The 18,637-nt window shown below is 40.7% G+C and overlaps 1 protein-coding gene across 2 annotated transcripts in view; it reads left to right on the plus strand.

Annotated features, from left to right (window-relative positions):
* The first annotated feature begins 367 nt into the window (after positions 1-367).
* PFKFB4 (6-phosphofructo-2-kinase/fructose-2,6-biphosphatase 4) overlaps positions 368-18,637 on the plus strand; it is a 66,836-nt gene continuing 48,566 nt past the window's right edge. For both annotated transcript variants that reach the window (XM_044683936.1, XM_044684001.1), the window contains exon 1: positions 368-514. In XM_044683936.1, coding sequence (XP_044539871.1) covers positions 418-514 — 97 coding nt within the window. In that variant the 5' untranslated portion in view covers positions 368-417. The remainder of the gene's footprint in view (positions 515-18,637) is intronic.

Below are 18,637 nucleotides of genomic sequence, written 5' to 3' on the forward strand. Positions count from 1 at the left end.
CTCGTACCAGGGGCCGAAGAATCGAGGATCCCCGGGTCCGCTTTTCTCTCCCTCCGACTCCAGCCCACTCTCCCAGAAGCCTAGACTGACGGGGAAGAACCGAATAAAGGACCCCATCTCGGCGCTGGGGGCTGGTGACTGCAGGTCCTGGGGGGGGGAGGGGTAAGGGGGAGAGGTAGGAAGGGAAGGCGGAGCCTCGGGTGGGCGGAGGGATGGTCCTGAGGCTGCGGGGGGCGGAGCCCCGGATTGGCGGAGGGATGGTCCTGAGGCTGCGGGGGGCGGAGCCTTGGGCCCCGCCTTGGGGGAGGCTCCTTCTCCGCCAGCGGCAGTGGAGGAGGTGCCCCCCAGCCCTCTGGCCATCCTTCCCGCTAGCTGCTCCTGGCTGCGCAGCGCCCGCCAGCTCTGCGGCCCGGCCCCATGGCCTCCCCCCGGGAGCTCACCCAGAACCCCCTCAAGAAGATCTGGATGCCATATAGTAACGGGCGGCCAGCACAGCACGCGTGTCCGCGCGGAGGTGAGGGGCTAGACTTCAGCACCCGTGCCCGCGAGGGGGCGCTTAGTGGGGGGAAAGGGGGTGCTGCTGGCGTCTCCGCGCTAAGCAGGGGTTGTGGGGGAGACTGGAATCTTAGCGTCTTCTCCTAGAGGAGGGGGCGCAGATCTGTGTGTACCACGCATGTCCGAGTGTGCGGGATGTGGGTGCACCTGGAGGGATGCAGAGGAGGGAGAGGCGAAGCACAGGTGTTTCTGGAGGTGGGAGGATGTGGAGGGGCACAGTGCGGGCGTCGGAGTGTGAAATAGAGGGGAGCAGAAGGCATGTCTCAGAAGTATGCTCCCGGCTGATGTACCTTTGCACCTGTTAGTGAGGGGTGTGTGAGTGCCCTTAGAAGGTGATAACAGGTAGGTTAGAGACCAGGGGGCCGAGGGGAAGCGATGATGGGGAGGTCAGGGAGGTGATGTGTGTCAGAAGAAGCTTGGTCCTTTAAGTAGCAGGAAACCCAGTGTAACCCAAGACCATGTTGAGGATACCTTGGAATATGGAATGGAATCTGAAGCCCTGGGCATTGGGAGGTGGGTGAAGGCAGTCCCAGTCTGGGATAGGGACAGACAATTCTTATCTTATCCAGAGGGGAAAGCCCTGAGTTCCAAGACTCAGATCAGACACTGATAGGATGTACGACCTTGAACATCACTTTTTTGGACTTCAATTTCCTTGGTGATAAAGGGATTTCCAAGCTTCCTCCAAATCTGAAATTCTGGGTCTGGATGCCCACGATTAGTGGAGTAAGGATAGTTGTGGGATGGCTGAAGCTCTTTCCAGATGCTGAGCTATTGAATGGCCTGTATAGTTCCTTCAGCCCCCTCAGGATAGGCCAGCCTTGGCAGGAGAGTGTTTATGAGAGAGACTTACTGCACTTTGACCTTTGGGTGTGTTAGTCTATGTACCTGTGAGGAAACTATTCCTCCTTCTCCCCCCCTCCCTTGATTATGTGTCTGAGTGAACTGGTATGTCTGAGCCTTCCCTCCCAGTGATTTCCAATCTCTCCTGTGTGTTCTAAATGTTGTATTTGTATAGACTTTTCTTCCCACCCTCTGGATATATGTGTAGCTTCAAACCAAGCTGGTCTTGGGTTAGGAGAGCCAAATCTAGGCTAGTCTTTGACAGAGGGTCCTAAGAAGAGGCTTCAGGATTTGTGGTTCAGAAGAAGAAAGTGAGGAAGGCTGTATGCCAACTGGGGTTAGAGTCTGCTCTTCCTTTTCCAGGCAAGGTTGATTAGGCTCTTGAGCAACTTGTTCTTGGGCAAATCCTTGGCAGCTGGTAAAGCCCCTAGTGCTTTCTAGTTGGCCAACTATGGGTCTAGGGGCCCTGAGTGAAAGGCAAAGGGCAGGAGGAGAGTGAACATAATTGTCCTCTCAGTTCCTCCAATCTTTTATGACAGGATTTCACTCCACCCTTAATCTAACAAAATTTGACATACCTCTTACCTACCTCTCCTTCATCCTCTGATCTGACAAGTTTAAGCTCCCTGTAGGGCCCTCACACCTGACAATGTCTTTCAATTCTGAGGTCCTAGAGCAGGGGTCAGCAACCTTTTTGGCCGTGAGAGCCATAAATGCCACATTTTTTAAAATGTAATTTCGTGAGAGCCATACAGTACTCACAGCGCACGCTTCTATGACAGCGCCTGAAAAAAAAAATTGACTTTATGGCTCCTGCAGAAAGAGCCAGATATGGCCCTCGAAAGAGCCAGATATGGCTCGAGAGCCATACGTTGCCAACCCCTGTCCTAGAATAAGGGAGTCTTCAGATTAGATTGGGACCAGTCAGGAAAAATCCTCACATAGTAAGGCATTTCCATTTGATATGTGGGCCCTGTCATTCCATTCTAGGTCTCAAGCTGCCCACTCAGATCTAGACTCAGCCCCTGAGAATGGGAAAAGACCTTTATCCCATCACAGTGAGTTCTAGAAATCATGTACTTCCTCCACCCCCTCCATCCCCAAAGTAATACACAGTTTTGCAACTAAAAGACTCTCGTGGTACCAAAGTTGGATTCTTTCTGACTCAAGTTCACTAAAATCTGCTACATTTCTCTTGTCAGACAAGCTATCAGACCTTGAAAACTTGGTTTTCTTTTATGCGATTTACTCTCCAAGATAGTTCTGTCTTTATTCTCAGTGGGTCTTAGAAACCATATTATCTAGATACAATATATGTGCCTGCATCCTTTTGGAAGAATTTCCTTTCTGTTTCCCGGGAAACAATCCACATTTCTCTGTTTGAATTCACACTTAAAAGTAGTGTTTAAACCAATCAGAAAATAAGTTTCTGCTTCTCCTTTAGTATTTTTCACCCTTCATTGGTTCTACAAATATTTACTCAATTGTGTACAGGGCTGTTGGGAAGGGAGGGAGGCGAGGTCAGGCCACCAGGTGTAGAGAAGGAGATAAGATAGATTCCCTCCCCTGGGGGAAGCTCATCCTCTTGGATTGGAGGGGAAGGATAAAAAAGGGACATAGAACAAAGCAGGTTGTGTTAAAACACCGTAAGTGGTAATAGACTCCAGATTGAGCGAGCTCAGAAGGAGAGATTGAATTTAGATGGTAGGATCAGAGAGTACTTCATAGAGAAAGTGATATTTGATCTAGACCTCCAGGCCAACTGGGATATAAAAGGGAGTTTTATTCAATGGACCTGTGGGGAGCAACTGAAAGTTTTTGAGCATAGGAATGCTAAGGTTAGATATGTACATTAGGAAGATTGTTTGGGAAGCTATATGAAGAATAGATTCTAGGAAAGAGCCTGAAAATATAAGCACATTAGTTAGGAGGTTACTTTAACAGGCCATTGGAAAGATATGAGGGCCTAAGCCAGAGTGGTAGCTAAGGGAATAGGTAAGAGAGGAGGCATATCTGAAAGGTCATTGATCAGATAAATTGAACAGGACTTGGAAGGTGATTGGATATGGGAGATAAGGAAGAAGGAAGAATCAAAGATAAACTTCAGTGTTTAAAGCCTAAGTGACTGGTGGTACCAAGCACAGAAACAATTAGAATGATTTGTGAACCATTTCTCAAAAGATAAGTGGTCAAAATATAATAACAGTTTTCAAAAGGAAAAACTCAAACTATCAACTACTGTTTGAAAACAAACAAGGAAATTGCTCATAATCAGGGAAATGTAAATTAATGCAATTCTGAAATACAGTGATGAAGTACAATTAAATCCCTCACCTCTTATATCACCAAACTGGCAAATATGATCAAGGATAGCATTCATTCTGGTAGAGGAAAGTGAGTTAATTCACTGCTGGCAAGACTATGAAATTTTGTTTTGGAAATATTGTGAAATATCTGGAATGTTGGTGAAATACTATTTTGGAAAGAAATATATAATTATACAATAAGTTACAAAACTGTTCAGGCTTTTGCCCCAGTAATCCTACTTTTAGGATTTTACCCTTAGGGGGTTATTGACAGGAAGAAAAGACCCACATGAAAATATTCTAATACTAATATTTGTATTAGTAAAGAGAAGGAAGCAAACTATGTGCCCCACAATTGGGGAATGGCAGAATAAATTGTATGATATAGAAAACTGAGCTGTAAGAAATGATGACTCTAAGTAACTCAAAGAAGTGTAGGAACACTTGGTTCCCAGGGTGGAAGGATGAGCCAAAAGAATACAGGCTTCAACTATTTAAGTAAAGACATAATTAAAATTCAGAGGAGAAATACTTCAAAGGCTCAGATCTCATCAATGTAGTTTATCCACCATCTATGCTTTCTCATCCAATGCTATTCTTAGATCAGAATTGGCAACTGGAAATTTACCCAAGAAAATTTTCCCCAGTTTAGAAAATTTATTTTTTATTACATGTTTTATTAGAAACTTAACATTAAATGTCACTCCAAATAACCTTGTATAATAATGATTTACATTTAAATTAGAGCTGAAAAGGATATTCTCCATTAAATAGGAGAAAACTGGGGCCCATAGAGTTTAAGAAACTTAGATTAGTAGATGAGAAGAAAAGATTAACTAGGAAGTAACCAGCTAGCTTACTTTTTTTTACCCTCCTTTTTAAAACCCTCCTTTCTGTCTTAGAATCAATACCAAGTATCAGTTCCAAGGCAAAAGAAAGGCAAGGGATAGGCAAACAGGGTTAAGTGAATTGCCCAGGGTTACACAGATAGAAAGTGTCTGAGTTCAAATTTGAACCCAGACCTTCCCACTCCAGGCCTGGCTCTTTATCCACTGAACTACCTAGCTGCCCCTAGCTAACTTACTTTTTGAGGATAAAGGTGAGCAGTCTTTCTATCCATAGCCTTGTGGGAGACTAGTTTCTGGGGTTTCTGTCTACTCCAATGGGTCAGTTTAGTAGAATCTATTTTTTAAATTTATTTATTTTAAAAATATTTTCTGTGGTTACATATTTCATGCTCTCTCCCTCCTCTCTACCTTCCCCCTTCTCAGAGCTGACAAGCAATTAGTGGAATCTATTTTGACACACAAAAAAATTGTCAATAAAATAGTTTACATATAAAGCAGAGTGATTTCTATATGAACTGGAAAGAGCTCCATGAACTGATGCTGAGTGAAATGAGCAGAACCAGGAGGACTTTGTACACAGAAAGTGAAACATTGTGGAGATTCAATGTAAATAGACTCTGCTACTAATAGCAGTGCAATGATCAGGAACAAGCCCAGGGAACTTATGAAAAAGAATGCTATCCACATCTAGAGTAAGAACTGTGGGAGTAGAAATGCAGAAGAAAAATGTACAAACTACACTTGGTTATATGGATATACAATTTGGGGTTGTGGTTCTTTAAAGATTACTCTATTACAAATATGAATAATATAGAAATAGGTTTTGAGTAATAAGACATATATAAACCAGTGAAATTGCTTGTCAGCTCTGGAAGAGGGGAGGGAGAGAACATGAATCACGGAATCATGGAAAAATATTCTAAAAAATAAGTAAAGTAAGTGGAGGAATGAATAAATAAATATAAAGCAGGGAGGAGGGTCTTTTTATGTTAAACAAATAGAATTTTCAGTGCTTGTAAAATATCCATATCAGAGTTGAATTTGTGAATCTGGAGCTCAAAAGAAATTTGATGCTAGAAAACAAAAAATGGAGGATCATCTGAATAAGAGATAAAAGTTGAAGACATGACAGTGAATGCAGCATTCTAAGGAAAGAAAGAGAAAACGAGTTTTTGGGGAAGTTGAGATGTTCATTTTTAGGAGACAAAATGAGGGAAAGAACCCCAGAAAAGATATCTATAAAGAGTACTCAGGGAAGCAGGAGAAGAACCAAAGGACAACAAGGTCCCAAGCTAAGGGAGGAAAGAGTATGTGGAGGAGGAGCTAGCCCATTTAGACTTGGACATCAGGTCATGGTGACCTTGGTATGAGCAGTTTTGTTAGAGTGATGGAGATTTAAACCTAATTACAAGAAGCTGAGGAGTGGGAGTGGGGAGCAACAAAGTGTTAGTATTTTTCTCTGGATAGTTTAGCAAAAAGAACAAACCAGCCATTGTCCTAGCTTCCTTGTCTCTTAGAAAAAAAAATTAATCCACCTCTAGAAGCATTTATTAAGAATTTAGATGTACAAAATACTGTGCTAAAGCTGTGAGGATTTAAAATCAATGAAACTGCCCTCAGGGAGCTTCCATTCTACTGGAGGGAAAAATATGTACTCAGATAAGTAAACATGAAATAAATACAAATCATCTTCTGAGTAGAGAAGTGGAGAGATTGGGGAAAACAACTGGGAGTTGATCAGAAATGGTCTTGTATAGAAGGTGGCATTTAAGCTGTGCCTCAAAGGGTTCTAGACAAAAAGGAAAGGTGTGGAGAGAGAGCATTGTAGGCAGTGGGACAGCCTGACAAAGGCATGACAGTAAGGTTCAGAATGTTGTTTCCAGGGTACAACAAGTAAGCTAGTTTGTCTGGAACACAGTATGTCAGTGGGAGAGTAATGTGAAACCAACTTGGAAAAGGCTGCAGCAAGATTATGAAGGATTTTAAATGTCCGATAGAGGAATTTGTTTCTTATCCTAAAACAGTGGTTCCCAAACTTTTTTGGCCTACTGCCCCCTTTCCAGAAAAAATATTACTTAGTGCCCCCTGTCACATACTGTCACCGCCCCCAAATACACTTGTGGCCATCACCGCTTCCCTGGATCACTGCAGTACCCACAAGGGGGCGGTGGCACCCATTTTGGGAATAACTGTCCTAAAAGAAATGGGGGGCTACTGAAGCTTTTCGAGCAGAGAAATGAAGTGGTCAGACAACAATGGAGGGATCCCTCCTTAGCAAAGAGAAATTCCAAGCTTAGCTTGTGTGCCTGAGATTCTGTGAACAGGATAGGATTCCCAGGATGAGTTTAGAGTTCAGGCAGGGGAGAAAATGATCACAGTCCTATCATCATCCTAGTCCCTCAAACACTGGCAGTTAAAGCATTAATAATAAGTTTCCTCACACACATTCATATTTCTCTTGACTTACGTCATTCATTCATTTTTTTAAAAAGCCTTACCTTCCATCTTTGAATCAATACTATATATTTGTTCCATGGCAGAAGAACAGTAAGGGCTAGGTAATGAGAGTTAAGTGACTTGCTTAGGATCACACAGGGAGGCAATGTTTAAGGTCAAATTTGAACCCAGGACTGGGTTCTCTCATCTCTCTCACTGAGCTTCTTAGCTGCCTCTATACCATTCATTCTTGGTCCTCAGATCTTAGAAATCATCTAGTTCAATCCATGCAGGGAGTAGGCTTTCAAGGTTCCACTTTCCTCATCCCCTCTCTGAAAACCAGACCATCCAATCTAAAAAGGTCCTTTGTATTTATGATCTAGAACTGATAGGGATTTAAAAATCATCAGTTCCTACTCTCTCATCTTAAAGAGACTGAGATTAAAAAAAAAAAAAAAAAAAGAGTCCTAGCCAGAGACAGTGGCAGATCTAGGGCAAGTTGAGTCTCTTGGTCTTCTCTGTGTTCTTGCTACATATGCCATGATGCCTTTCCCTCTGGATATCCCTAGGGTAAGCATTCACATCATTGGCTTTTAGCCCTCAGAAGGTTGTTATTATAGGAAAAGAGTTGATATGAGTAAAATTGGAGTGTTTTTCCTTAGGATTTTAAGGATTTATGGAACTTGGCATAAAAAGAAATGTGTTTGCATTCTTCTGGCCCATCTTTCCCTTTTCAGTTTATCTAGTTCCATTTGAATGAGAAACACAAATACTTGTAACTTCTAGAGAAATGGCTAAGACAGGCAACCGTTTATATTTAAAAAAAAAAAAAAAAAAAAGTTCCCACCATGTTAGTGGATCATAAGCTCAGTATGAGTTTGAAGTATGAAGTGGCATCAGCACCATCAACGATGATATGATCTCCTACATATACAGAGAACTGCAATCCTATAATATTATACTCAATAGTCAGAATTGCAAAGAAGTGAAGAGGACTGCCTGAAGGATAGAAGAGAGGGAATGGAGTGGAAAAGACCCAGGAGCTTCTCAGCCAACCTTCTATCCTATATTGAAAAGCCCCCACTGCCATCTTTGACAGGATCCTGCAGCCTCAGAGGCCTTTGGACATAAGGAACATTCTACAGTCCCTTCCATTTTTTTTTGACAGATGGAAAGTGAAAAATAAATTTTGATTCTCATAAAAACTCATGTTCTATCATTGGTGATGGCATGATAGGATTTTGGGGGGGTAGCCATATGTACATTTTGGGGGGTCTCTTCTCATGTAGTACATTTAACAAAGATTTCAAAATTGGGGGAAAAGCAGGACAATAAAATCATTGGAAAGAACTTGGACTGTAATTAGAACAATTCAATTCTAGTCCTGGTTTTGTCACTGAGCACATCATTTTCAATGTACAGCCTTTGGTTTCCGTATCTATAAAATATAAAAAGGATTGAATTAGATTGCCCCAGGTCCCTACATGTACATTTAATGGTTCTAAGATCAGGTGAAAAAAAATCTCATTTGCCCTTTAGAACATCTCTTTAAACCTTTTCTTCATATTTTCTGACCACTCATCTCCCTTTATTATCTTTTGGCCTTTTGAAATGGCTTTGTTTACTCTCTGGTGATGGTGTGGTGATGATTTGGAGGGTCACAGATTCCTTGAGGTTGGTGGCCTTGCTGGTGTGGTGAACCCTGAAAGAGATGTACATGTGTGGGTTGGTCCTGAGCTGGGGAGTGGGGGGAGTAGTGTTCATGGGGCAGGAAGAGGTGCTTTCAAAGAACGGCTTTCTTTCTTCTTTTCCTCATGTGAGAAAATCACAAATCTAAAACTGGAAAAAATCTTAGAGATCATCCAGTTCAATCTCACTATTTTCAGGTGAGGAAAAATGGGCCCAGGGCTATTGAGAGATGAGTTTTAAGATCATTAAAGCCAAACTATAAATGAATTTCTTCTACCCTTGGCCACTAAGAAGCACTGAGCCAAAGGCAAGTGTGCCAGTCTGGGAAAATGAATTTGGCCTCATCTTCCTCAAAGGGATTGGATTTATTCCTAACTCATCACAATTGGTTTTAGAGGAGCATTTTGTTATTAATAACAGAATTAATGAGAGACCACTAATGGCAGAGTGGTTAGAGTGCTGGACCTGGAATTAGGAAGAGCTGAGTTCAAATGTGGTCTCTGATAACTACTGGCCCTTTGACCCTGGGCAAGTCACTAAACCTCTGTTTGCTTCAGTTTCTTTGAACTATAAAACTATTTTAAAAATACCTACTTTGTATTATGAGAACCTAATGAGATAAATTTTTGTTAAAAAAAAAAAAACAAACACAGCACTATGCTGGCACATAATAGAGACTATATAATGCTTATTCCGTTCCCTTCATCTATCATAAGCTTTCCCATCTGTCGGATGTATGGCAGCTTCTAAAGTACTTCCACATCTTTTCCTCCTGTTCATCCTTACAACCTACCTATGAAGTAGGTAGTAAAAATATTATCTGTTTTATTGATGAACAAACAGGTTCAGTGACTCCAGTAGACATCCTGCCTTTTGCCTTTCATTGTATGCCCAGCCCTTAACAAAGAGCCTGAGGGATGTGAGAAGCTTAATGAATGCATATTGATTGACTCATTAACTCACTTGGCTATTGACCAGATTCTGGCCCAAAGGCCCTGTCTCAATCTCTTGGGCTTTCCTTAGCATTTCCAGTGGTTCCCTGCACTCTTTCCAGAAAATCTTCATCCATAGAGGAGCCATTTACTTTCTGGGACTCCCTTCCAAGGAGGGTAGGAGGTAGTGTCTTATTTATTAACCTTTAGAAATGAACCATGTCCCACTTATAAGCCCCAATCTTTTTGGGTTAGCCCAAACAGGTCCTCAGAAATAGATGGATTGGGGGGTGGGGGTGAGAGCTTTATGGCCTGCTGCAGAATGCTCAGAGATGGGGTACAGAAACCAGAGATAATGACTCAATGGCCTAAGCAAAAAGCTAAAGAATTGGTAGAGAACTTGGGGGTTCTAGGAACTTTGTGGTTACTTAGCCTCTGGAATTCGAACTTTTCCCTACAAATAAACTGTGAGTGGCCATGTGGGGTAGTGATTAGAGAACTGGCTTTGAAAAATCCATATTCAAGTCCTGCCTTTAACAAAGACTGTCTCTGTGGCACAGCACCTGGCACCTCGAAAGGAATGACCAAATCTAAAAAAGCCATTAAACCTCTCATTGTCCCCAGCCAACTCTTTAAGTTGCAGAACAGGTAGGGAGGAGGTTTTCTCATCTGGAAAGGCAACAAACTCATGTCTGATCTAAACACTGGAAATAAAACCAAAACCAAATGCTCCATGGGGATGATACTCTATCCAGTAGGTTTAGAGAATTAATTTTCAACTTGTTGCTTTGTGTGGCAACAGAGATGTCAAAATACTACTGGGCAGAATCTGGTTTCCTGCCAGTGTGTGCTCATCCCATGCCTGGGTGCTCTGAGGGATGGCAGGCTCTGGTTTGTGACCTCTGCTCTGTGGGCTCATCCCCTAGCAGCTCCCTCTGCAGAGCAGCTGGTATCTCGAAGAAGGGAAGAAAAAACTCACACTTCTTGCTCTCTGTCTTCCCTTTGGATGTGGAATCATTCTGGTGAGTTAGTAGGTGAGATTGCTAGATTGGGTTTGAGATATTTTGGAGGAAAGAAATGAACTGTTCTTGGGGGGCTTTGCATGTTTCCATCTTAGCCAAATCTGGACCCCACTGATGGACCACAATCCCTTGGCTCAGTTTGCACACTTAATATGTGCTCTGACTGATGGCTCAAGTTCAAACCTTTCCAGGAAAGCTAAGAGTAGGGCAAGTGTGTTGATCCTCATCAACTGGTCACAGAGAAATAAACTCATTCAAACCAAAATGACTTTCTGCCTAATAAACAAAGAATTTGCTATCAGTTTAAAAAGAAACATAAAATACCCATGCAAATTAATAATTATTTAATATTAAAAGTAGATTCTAAAAAAGCTTTACCTAGAAGACATTTTCTGTTTCAAAATTTAAAAACCTTTATCTGCTATGAGTTTAAGTAAAATCAGACAAAAGCATTTCAGTCATATTCTTAATTAATGGGAACAATAAAGGTTCCACTTCACACCCATCAGATTAATAAAGATGACAAAAGAGGAAAATATATACTGTAGCTCCTTTCCATGTGGCAAAGAATTAGAAAATGAAGGATTGCCTGTCAATTGAAAAATGACTAAACAGATCTTGATACATGAATGTAAAGGAATGCTATTGTACTTTAAGAAATGATGGAGGTGGGATGGAGTAGCTAAGGATGCTCAGTGGTTAGAGCCAAGCCTAGAGATAGAGGTCCTGGGTTCAAATCTGGTCTCAAGACACTTCCTAGCTATGTGACCCTAGGTAAGTCACTTAATCTCCGTTGCTTAGCCCTTACTGCTCTTCTGACTTAGAACAAATACATGGTATTGATTCTGAGATGGAAGGTAAGGGTTAAAAAGAAGAAGAAGAAGAAGAAGAAAAGAAATGATGAAGGGAATGGTTTAATGATTGGGAAGACCTATATGAGCTGATAAATGAAAGTGAAATGAGCAAAACCTAGAGAACAATTTATATAATAACAATAGTACTATAAAGATAACTTCAAAAGATTTAGGAATCCTGATCAACACAATGAACAACAATCCCAAAGGATTCGTGATGTAATGTGCTCTCCTGCTCCTTATAGAAAGCTGTTGGACTCAGAATGCAAAATAAAACATTTTATTTTATTTTTTGGACATGGCTGATGTGGAAATTTGTTTTGTTTGACTACTTGTAAGAAGTTTTGTTTTTCTTGTCTTCTCAATGGATAGGGAGGAGCAGGTTGAATTAAAAAAGAAACAAAGAAAGAAACAAAGAAAAACTGAGGGAGAGTTCCTCTTTTGGGAGAATGGCTAAACAAATTGTATGTAATATAATGTTATTGTGCCATGAGAAATTATTAAATGAATAATTTCAAAGGATAAAAAAGACTGAACTGGCATCGATCAAAGTAAGCTAGGGTTAGATTAGTTTATACCATGATAACAACATTATAAAAGAAAACAGTTTTGTAAGACTTTAGAACTCTGATCAATGTAATGATAAACTTTGCATCCAAAAGAATGATGATGAAATACAACCCCAACAGACTTAAAAATGCAGAGAGATATTTCTGGACATAGCTAATGGAGGAATTTGTTTTACCTTATTATGTAACTATGGTTTTGTTGTGTTTTTGTTTTTGTTTTTTTAGATTTAAAAAATTGCTCATTGAGAGAGAGTAAGGAGGATAGAATATTGCTTTGGAACTTTACAGGAACAAGTTGACCCAACTTTTCTCCTGTCCCTGCAGAAATGGCTGATGAATCGAAGGCTTCTCTCTTCACAGATCAGTTGCCTTTGTCCTGCTGTGAATAGTATTACAGAAAAAGTCAGTAAACAGCTTTCAGTTCCAGACTCCTAGGCCGTCTTGGCTGAAGTTTAGAGAAAGGCCTCTGACTCTAGGGATAGGACAACAAGGCCTTTCATTTCAAAATATATGAGCTTATTTGGCTTCTTATAGTAAAGATCAGAGAAGGGATCTAGCTTATTTTCCCTCTCTATTCTTCAAATTTCCTGCTCTACCTGGTAAAATAGACATGGCCATATTTGTTCATCTGTGCATTGGAGAGATTCCAATGATTTTCTCTACTCTGTTTTAGTCACACTCCAAAACGTTCATGCCAGAGATCTCGCCATTTCTCAGAGTTATGTTACCTCCAAGATTTAGAACTCTGAGATTCTATACCCTTTCTTCCTTCCATCTGTCCCATTCACAGACTCTTCACCATCACTAGGGCTTTTGGTGCCTTGACCTTTCTCTAGTCACCAAGCTTCATTTGACTCTTATCAAGCCTTCATATCATAGTCTCTATGTTTCACTAACTACTGTTCTAGAATATTTTTGCTTCCCAATCTTCCATCTTTACTTGTTAATCTGAATCCTTGGGAGACCCTCATCATCTGATTTCTCTGCTCCTGCATCAAGGCTTCAAAGAAATTGAGTTAATTTTACCTGTTATAGAGTTTTAGTTTATAACTCCAGCTGGTCCCTTGATGCTGCTCCACTATCCTTGCACTCTGATCATATCAACTCCTTATCTCATTCCTGACAGTGCCTCTTCCAATCTTTTTCTTCTCCATAATCCCCAACTATACCTTTTAATCCCATGATTACTTCAGAACCAGCTTCCTTCACTTAGAAGATAATGGTCATCTAAACATTGGTGACTAAGGAGATAAGAATCCTACAGTTCTCTGTTCTGGTTATTCTACATCTGGAGTGATGTATTCGCTTGTGTCTCATATTGTAAGAAGGACATTGATAAACTGGGGTTTGTCCAAGTGAGAGCAACCAGGATATTGAAGGACCTTGAGGTTGTGCCATATGGGAATTAGTTGAATTCCTAGAGACATTTAGCCAGGGAAAGAGAGGTTGTATTTGGGAAAGGCACAATAAGGGGGTGAGATTCTAGGTGTTTCCATTTTAAAGCTTGATATAAAAAAAATGCTCGAAATTACTTTTAATTAGAGAAATACAACAACTTTGAAATACTACCTCATACCTATCAGATTGGCTAACATAATAGAATAGGAAAATGACAAAGCCAGAGGGGTTGTGGAAAAAATGTGACACTAATGGAGTTGTGAACTAGTCTGACCGTTTTAGAGAACAATTTGGACCTATGCCTGAAGAACTATAAAACTGTCCATACTCTTTCACCCAACAATGCCACTACTAGATCTATATCCAAAAAAAATCAAAGAAGAGGAAGAAAGACCTATTTGTACAAAAATATTTAGAACAGCAATTTTTGTGGTGACCAAGAACTGGAAACTGAGAGAATATCCATCCATTGTAGAACAACTGAGCAAGTTGTGGAATGGGGTTATGATGGAATATGATTGTACTTTAAGAAGTGATGAGCAGGATGACTTCAAGAAAACTTCCCAAGAAACCTGGGAAGACTTATGTAAATTGTTGCAAAGTGAAGTAAACAGTACCAGGAGAACATTGTATACAGTAACATCAATACTATGAGTATGATCAACTGTGGAAAGACTTGACTATTCTAATAAAGACATTGATCCAAGACAATTCCAAGAACCCATGATAAAAAATGCTATCTATTTTCCAGAGAGAACTGATGAATTCTGAGTGCACATTTAAGCAATATATAAATTACATATGGGAAGTCATGCAAAACATATTTCCATATTAGCCATGTTGTAAAAGAAAACACAAACACAAATCTGGGTAACTGGGAGAATGGAAGGGTCCTTGGAAAAAAATAGAGAAATTAGGAAGAGAGAAAGGTTTGGAGGAAGAAGATAATTCAGTTGTGGATATGTTAAATTTAAAATGTCTACAGGACCTCTAGTTTGAGATATCTAATAGACAGCTGGAGATATAAGATGAGAGAAGAGTAAAGGGCTGGATAAGTAAATCTAGAAACCATGAGTATAGCAATGATAATTGAATTCATGATAACTGATTAAATTAGAAAGTGAAATAGTAGAGAGGGAGAACAAAAGAGGACCTTGGACAGGGCCCTGTGGAACACCATGAATCTTCATGTATGAAGACCCATCGAAGAATACTGAGAAGTAACAGTTCGACAGATAGGAGGAGAACCAGGTGGTAATGAGATGAAAACCTAAAGAGAAGAGAACATCAAAGAAAAGAGGACAGTCAAGTGTCAAAGTCTGCAGAGAAGTCAAGAAGACTAAAGACTGGGAAAAGATTATTAAATTTGACAATTGAGAGATCATTGGTAATGTTGGAAAGAGTAGTTTTATTTAAATGATAAGGTCAGAAACCATACTGCAAAAAGCTGAGGAGAGAATTGAGAAGAAAGCGTTGATTGAAGATGACCTTCTCAAAGAGTTTAGTTGTAATAAAGAGAGATAAGGGATGACAGCGAGTTGATATAGATGAGTCAAATGAGAGTCTTCCAAGATTGGGTGAGACACAGGCATATTTGTAGGAAGCAGCCAACAGATGGGGAGACACTGAAGAGAGTAGAGATGATAGATTCTGGAGAAGATGGGATGAAATGGAATTCTTCATGCATATAGAGAGGTTAGCCGTTGGCAAGAAGAGCCATCTATTTCATATGAGACAAGGGTAAAGGAAGTGGCACCCAGACAAGAGCTCTGGGGAAGTCAGCTGAGTGATGTGAGATGAGGAAGAAAGGATAAAAGGCAGATCTGGCAAATGGCTTCAGTTGTTGGGGTTTTGCTTTTGCTTTTGTTTTCTGTAAAATATGAGGAAAGATTCTCGGCAAAGAACAACCATGGGAAGTTTGAGGAAAAATGAAAAGATTTGGAAAAGGTGCTATGGTATATATAGGATAGTAAATCAGAGATATGTAAAAGGATTGCCTTGTTGAAGTGAAGGCCCTATTGGTATTATGTAAAGCAGCATGTGAGTAGGAGCAAAGGCAGCAAATGTTGAGATAATCCCAGGCTGAGGCTTAGGGCAAGTTCAAAAGGCAAAGTGGAGAGTCGAACTGATTCACCAAAAGATCTAGATGGAAAAGAGAAGAAAATGTAGCCAAAGCATAGAGTTGATAACCTGAGGGAAAATTTGAGGGATTTAGGAATTGCAGGTTGTGGTGAGAATGAGGAACAGGATTTGGGATTGCAAAGTAGAGGGAGAGGTAGAATGAAAACCAATTGTGATCAGATCAGGTCATTTCAGAATTCATGAACATGGAGTGAAACATTTGTGGCTGATGTCAAAAGCAAGGCTATGACCATCTCTGTGTGCAGCTGTGGTGGGGTGAGGAATAGGTCATGGAAGATGAGATAGGTCGTTGAAGAATTGGGAATATCATGTATATTAAAATCCTTTAGGACTGAGGGCAGCTAGGTCACTCAGTGGATAGAGAGCCAGACCTGGTGACAGGAGATCCTGGGTTCAAATGTGACCCTAGACAATTCTTACATGTGTAATCTTGGGCTAGCCACTTTTCCCACATTGCCTAGTCCTTACCACTTTCTGTCTCAGAGCCAATACACAGTATTGATTCTAAGATGGAAGGTAAGAGTTTTTTAAAATAATAATAATAAAAATAAAGTCCCCCAGGATTAGAGCAGGAGTTGGGGAGAAAGACTTGTAAATCAGGACCTGAATTCATTGAAGAGAGTTCCCTGGAGGTTGATAGATAATAACTACCAGAAATCCTGATTGGTTGAAAAGTATGGATTGAGTGAACCTCAAAGGAGGAGAGTGTTCTGAATGATAGAAGTAGAAGAAGCTAGAAGTGGCTTTGGAGAGCCATTCTAACACTCCTACCTCTGACCAGTGAGTCAAGGTATGAGTGAAAGTACAACCAGTGCTGAAAAGGCTGTCCAGGGAAGCCATTTTATCAGGAAGAAGCCAGGTTTCAGTGAATTCAACAAGATGGAAAGACATGTATATAATGGCTATTATGCTTCTTGCCTTCTCAATGGATGAGGGAGAAGATGGAGGAAAGTAGAACATTTGGAACTAAAGAGAAACATTTAAAAAGAATGTTTAAGATGATAGAAGGAAGCAGGAAACAAAAAAGTTTAAGATAAGAACAAATTTGTTACCTATGGAACAAGCATTCCAAAGAGCACATTGCAAAGGATGGTTAACTCTAGAGTGGGATGTTAGAGGGGTCCGGACTGAGAGGAATTTGAATATGGGAATAGGAAGAGGAGGAACCAGGAATGGGGTTTGAATAATGACATCAGGTTTACAGAATTGCTCAGATGGGGAGGGAAGGATAGAGTGGGAATTTATCTTAACATCCCTAGGATTTGGGCTCAGGAGAACCAGAGTTCAAATCTTTCTTAAGACAAATATTTTACTAGCTGTGTAACCCTGGGCAAGTTACTTAAACTATCCCTCAATTTCCCCATCTTTAAAATGAGGAAGTTGATTGGTGGCCTCTAAGGTCTCTTCCAAATCCTTTTAATGTATATTTTCCCTCAGCATCTGTCCTTAGCTCTCTTTTCTCCTCTCTCTTCACTCTTTCCCTTGGCAATACTTTTAATCCCAAAGGCTTATTCACTAATAATTGTCACATGCATACATCCTGTTTTCTCCAGAACTGCTTCTCCAGATGCATAGCAGACACCTCCACTGGAATGCTATCTTGTCATTTCAGATTCAACACATCCCAAACCCAAGTTTTCTTATCTTTGTTCTAAAAACTATTACTTCTCCCTTTACTTTTCCTGACAGTGGCACCTACCATTTATTGGTAATTTTTTCCTCTCCCTCCCTTTTCATGACCAGACAAATTTCCAAGGCCTGAAACATCTTCTGTAGCTTTTCTTACATTTTATTTTAATTGACACTGCTCTAGTATAGCTACGCATATAAATGACTGTAGACAGAGCACAGGGCTTGGAGTCAGGAAGTTGTTGTTCAGTTGTGCCTGATTCTTGGTGACCCCATTTGGGGTCTTCTTGGCAAAGATACTGGAGTAGTTGGCCATTTCCTTCTCTAGCTCATTTTTCAGATGAGGAAACCGAGGCAAACAGGGTTAAATGACTTGCCCAGAGGCACACAATGTCTGAGGCATGATTCAAATGAATGTAGATGAGTCTTTCTGATCCCAAGCCCAGTGTTCTACCCACTACAACACCAAGCTGCCAGGATTTTAGGAAGACCCGAGAGTTCAAATGTGACTTCCAACACTAACTCTGTGATCTTGCACAAGTCCCTTTTAACCTCTGCCTTAGTTTCCTCATCTTAAAATGGGAATAATAATAGCACATACCCCTCAGGGTTGTTGTGAAGACCAAATGATATAATAATTGTAAAGCACTTAGCACAGTGCCCAGCTCAAAGTAAGCACTATATAAATGTTAACTAGGAGGAGGAAGAGGAGTTGGAGTCATTGCCCTCATTACCACCTACCAGAACTGTTCCTTACAGCTATCTGTTTTCTATTCTCCTTCCCCTCATCAGACTTTCCCATGCTGCCAGACTAATATTCCTCATGCAGTGTTCTGGCCATGTCAGTCCTTTGCTCAAAAAACTTCAATGTTCTCCCATTGTGTGGTAAAGCCCAACATTCTTAGCCTGACATTCAGTGCCCTCCAATCTGACACCACCCCAGTTTCCAGCCTTCTATCTTAATCCTACAGTCTAACCAAACTGGACAACTGCTGCCTGCACCTAATTTCCCTTATATTCTCATAGACTTTTATACTTTTGCTCACATTATTCCTTTTGCCTAAAATGTCCTTTCTTCTGCCTTTTCAATATATTCTTCTTGTCATTTTTCAGTTTGTCTCAGTGACCCCATTTTAGGTTTTCTTGGCAGAGATACCGGAGTGGAGATGAGGAAAGAAACTGAAGCAAACAGGGTTGAATGACTTGCCTATGTCACAGAACTAATAGGTGTCTGAGGCCAGATTTGAACTCACAGAGCTGAGTCTTCCCAACTTCAGGCCCAGCCCTCTCTCCACTGTACCACCTCACTGCCCAGATATTTGTATCCAAATTTGAAAGCTCACCAAAATAACCCTCCATCATTTCCTCACATCTATCCCCATCTATAATAGTCCTTCCCCTCAGATCTCATACA

The sequence above is a fragment of the Gracilinanus agilis genome, chromosome 1, assembly GCF_016433145.1.
Source record: "Gracilinanus agilis isolate LMUSP501 chromosome 1, AgileGrace, whole genome shotgun sequence".
In the NCBI taxonomy this organism is placed as follows: domain Eukaryota; kingdom Metazoa; phylum Chordata; class Mammalia; order Didelphimorphia; family Didelphidae; genus Gracilinanus; species Gracilinanus agilis.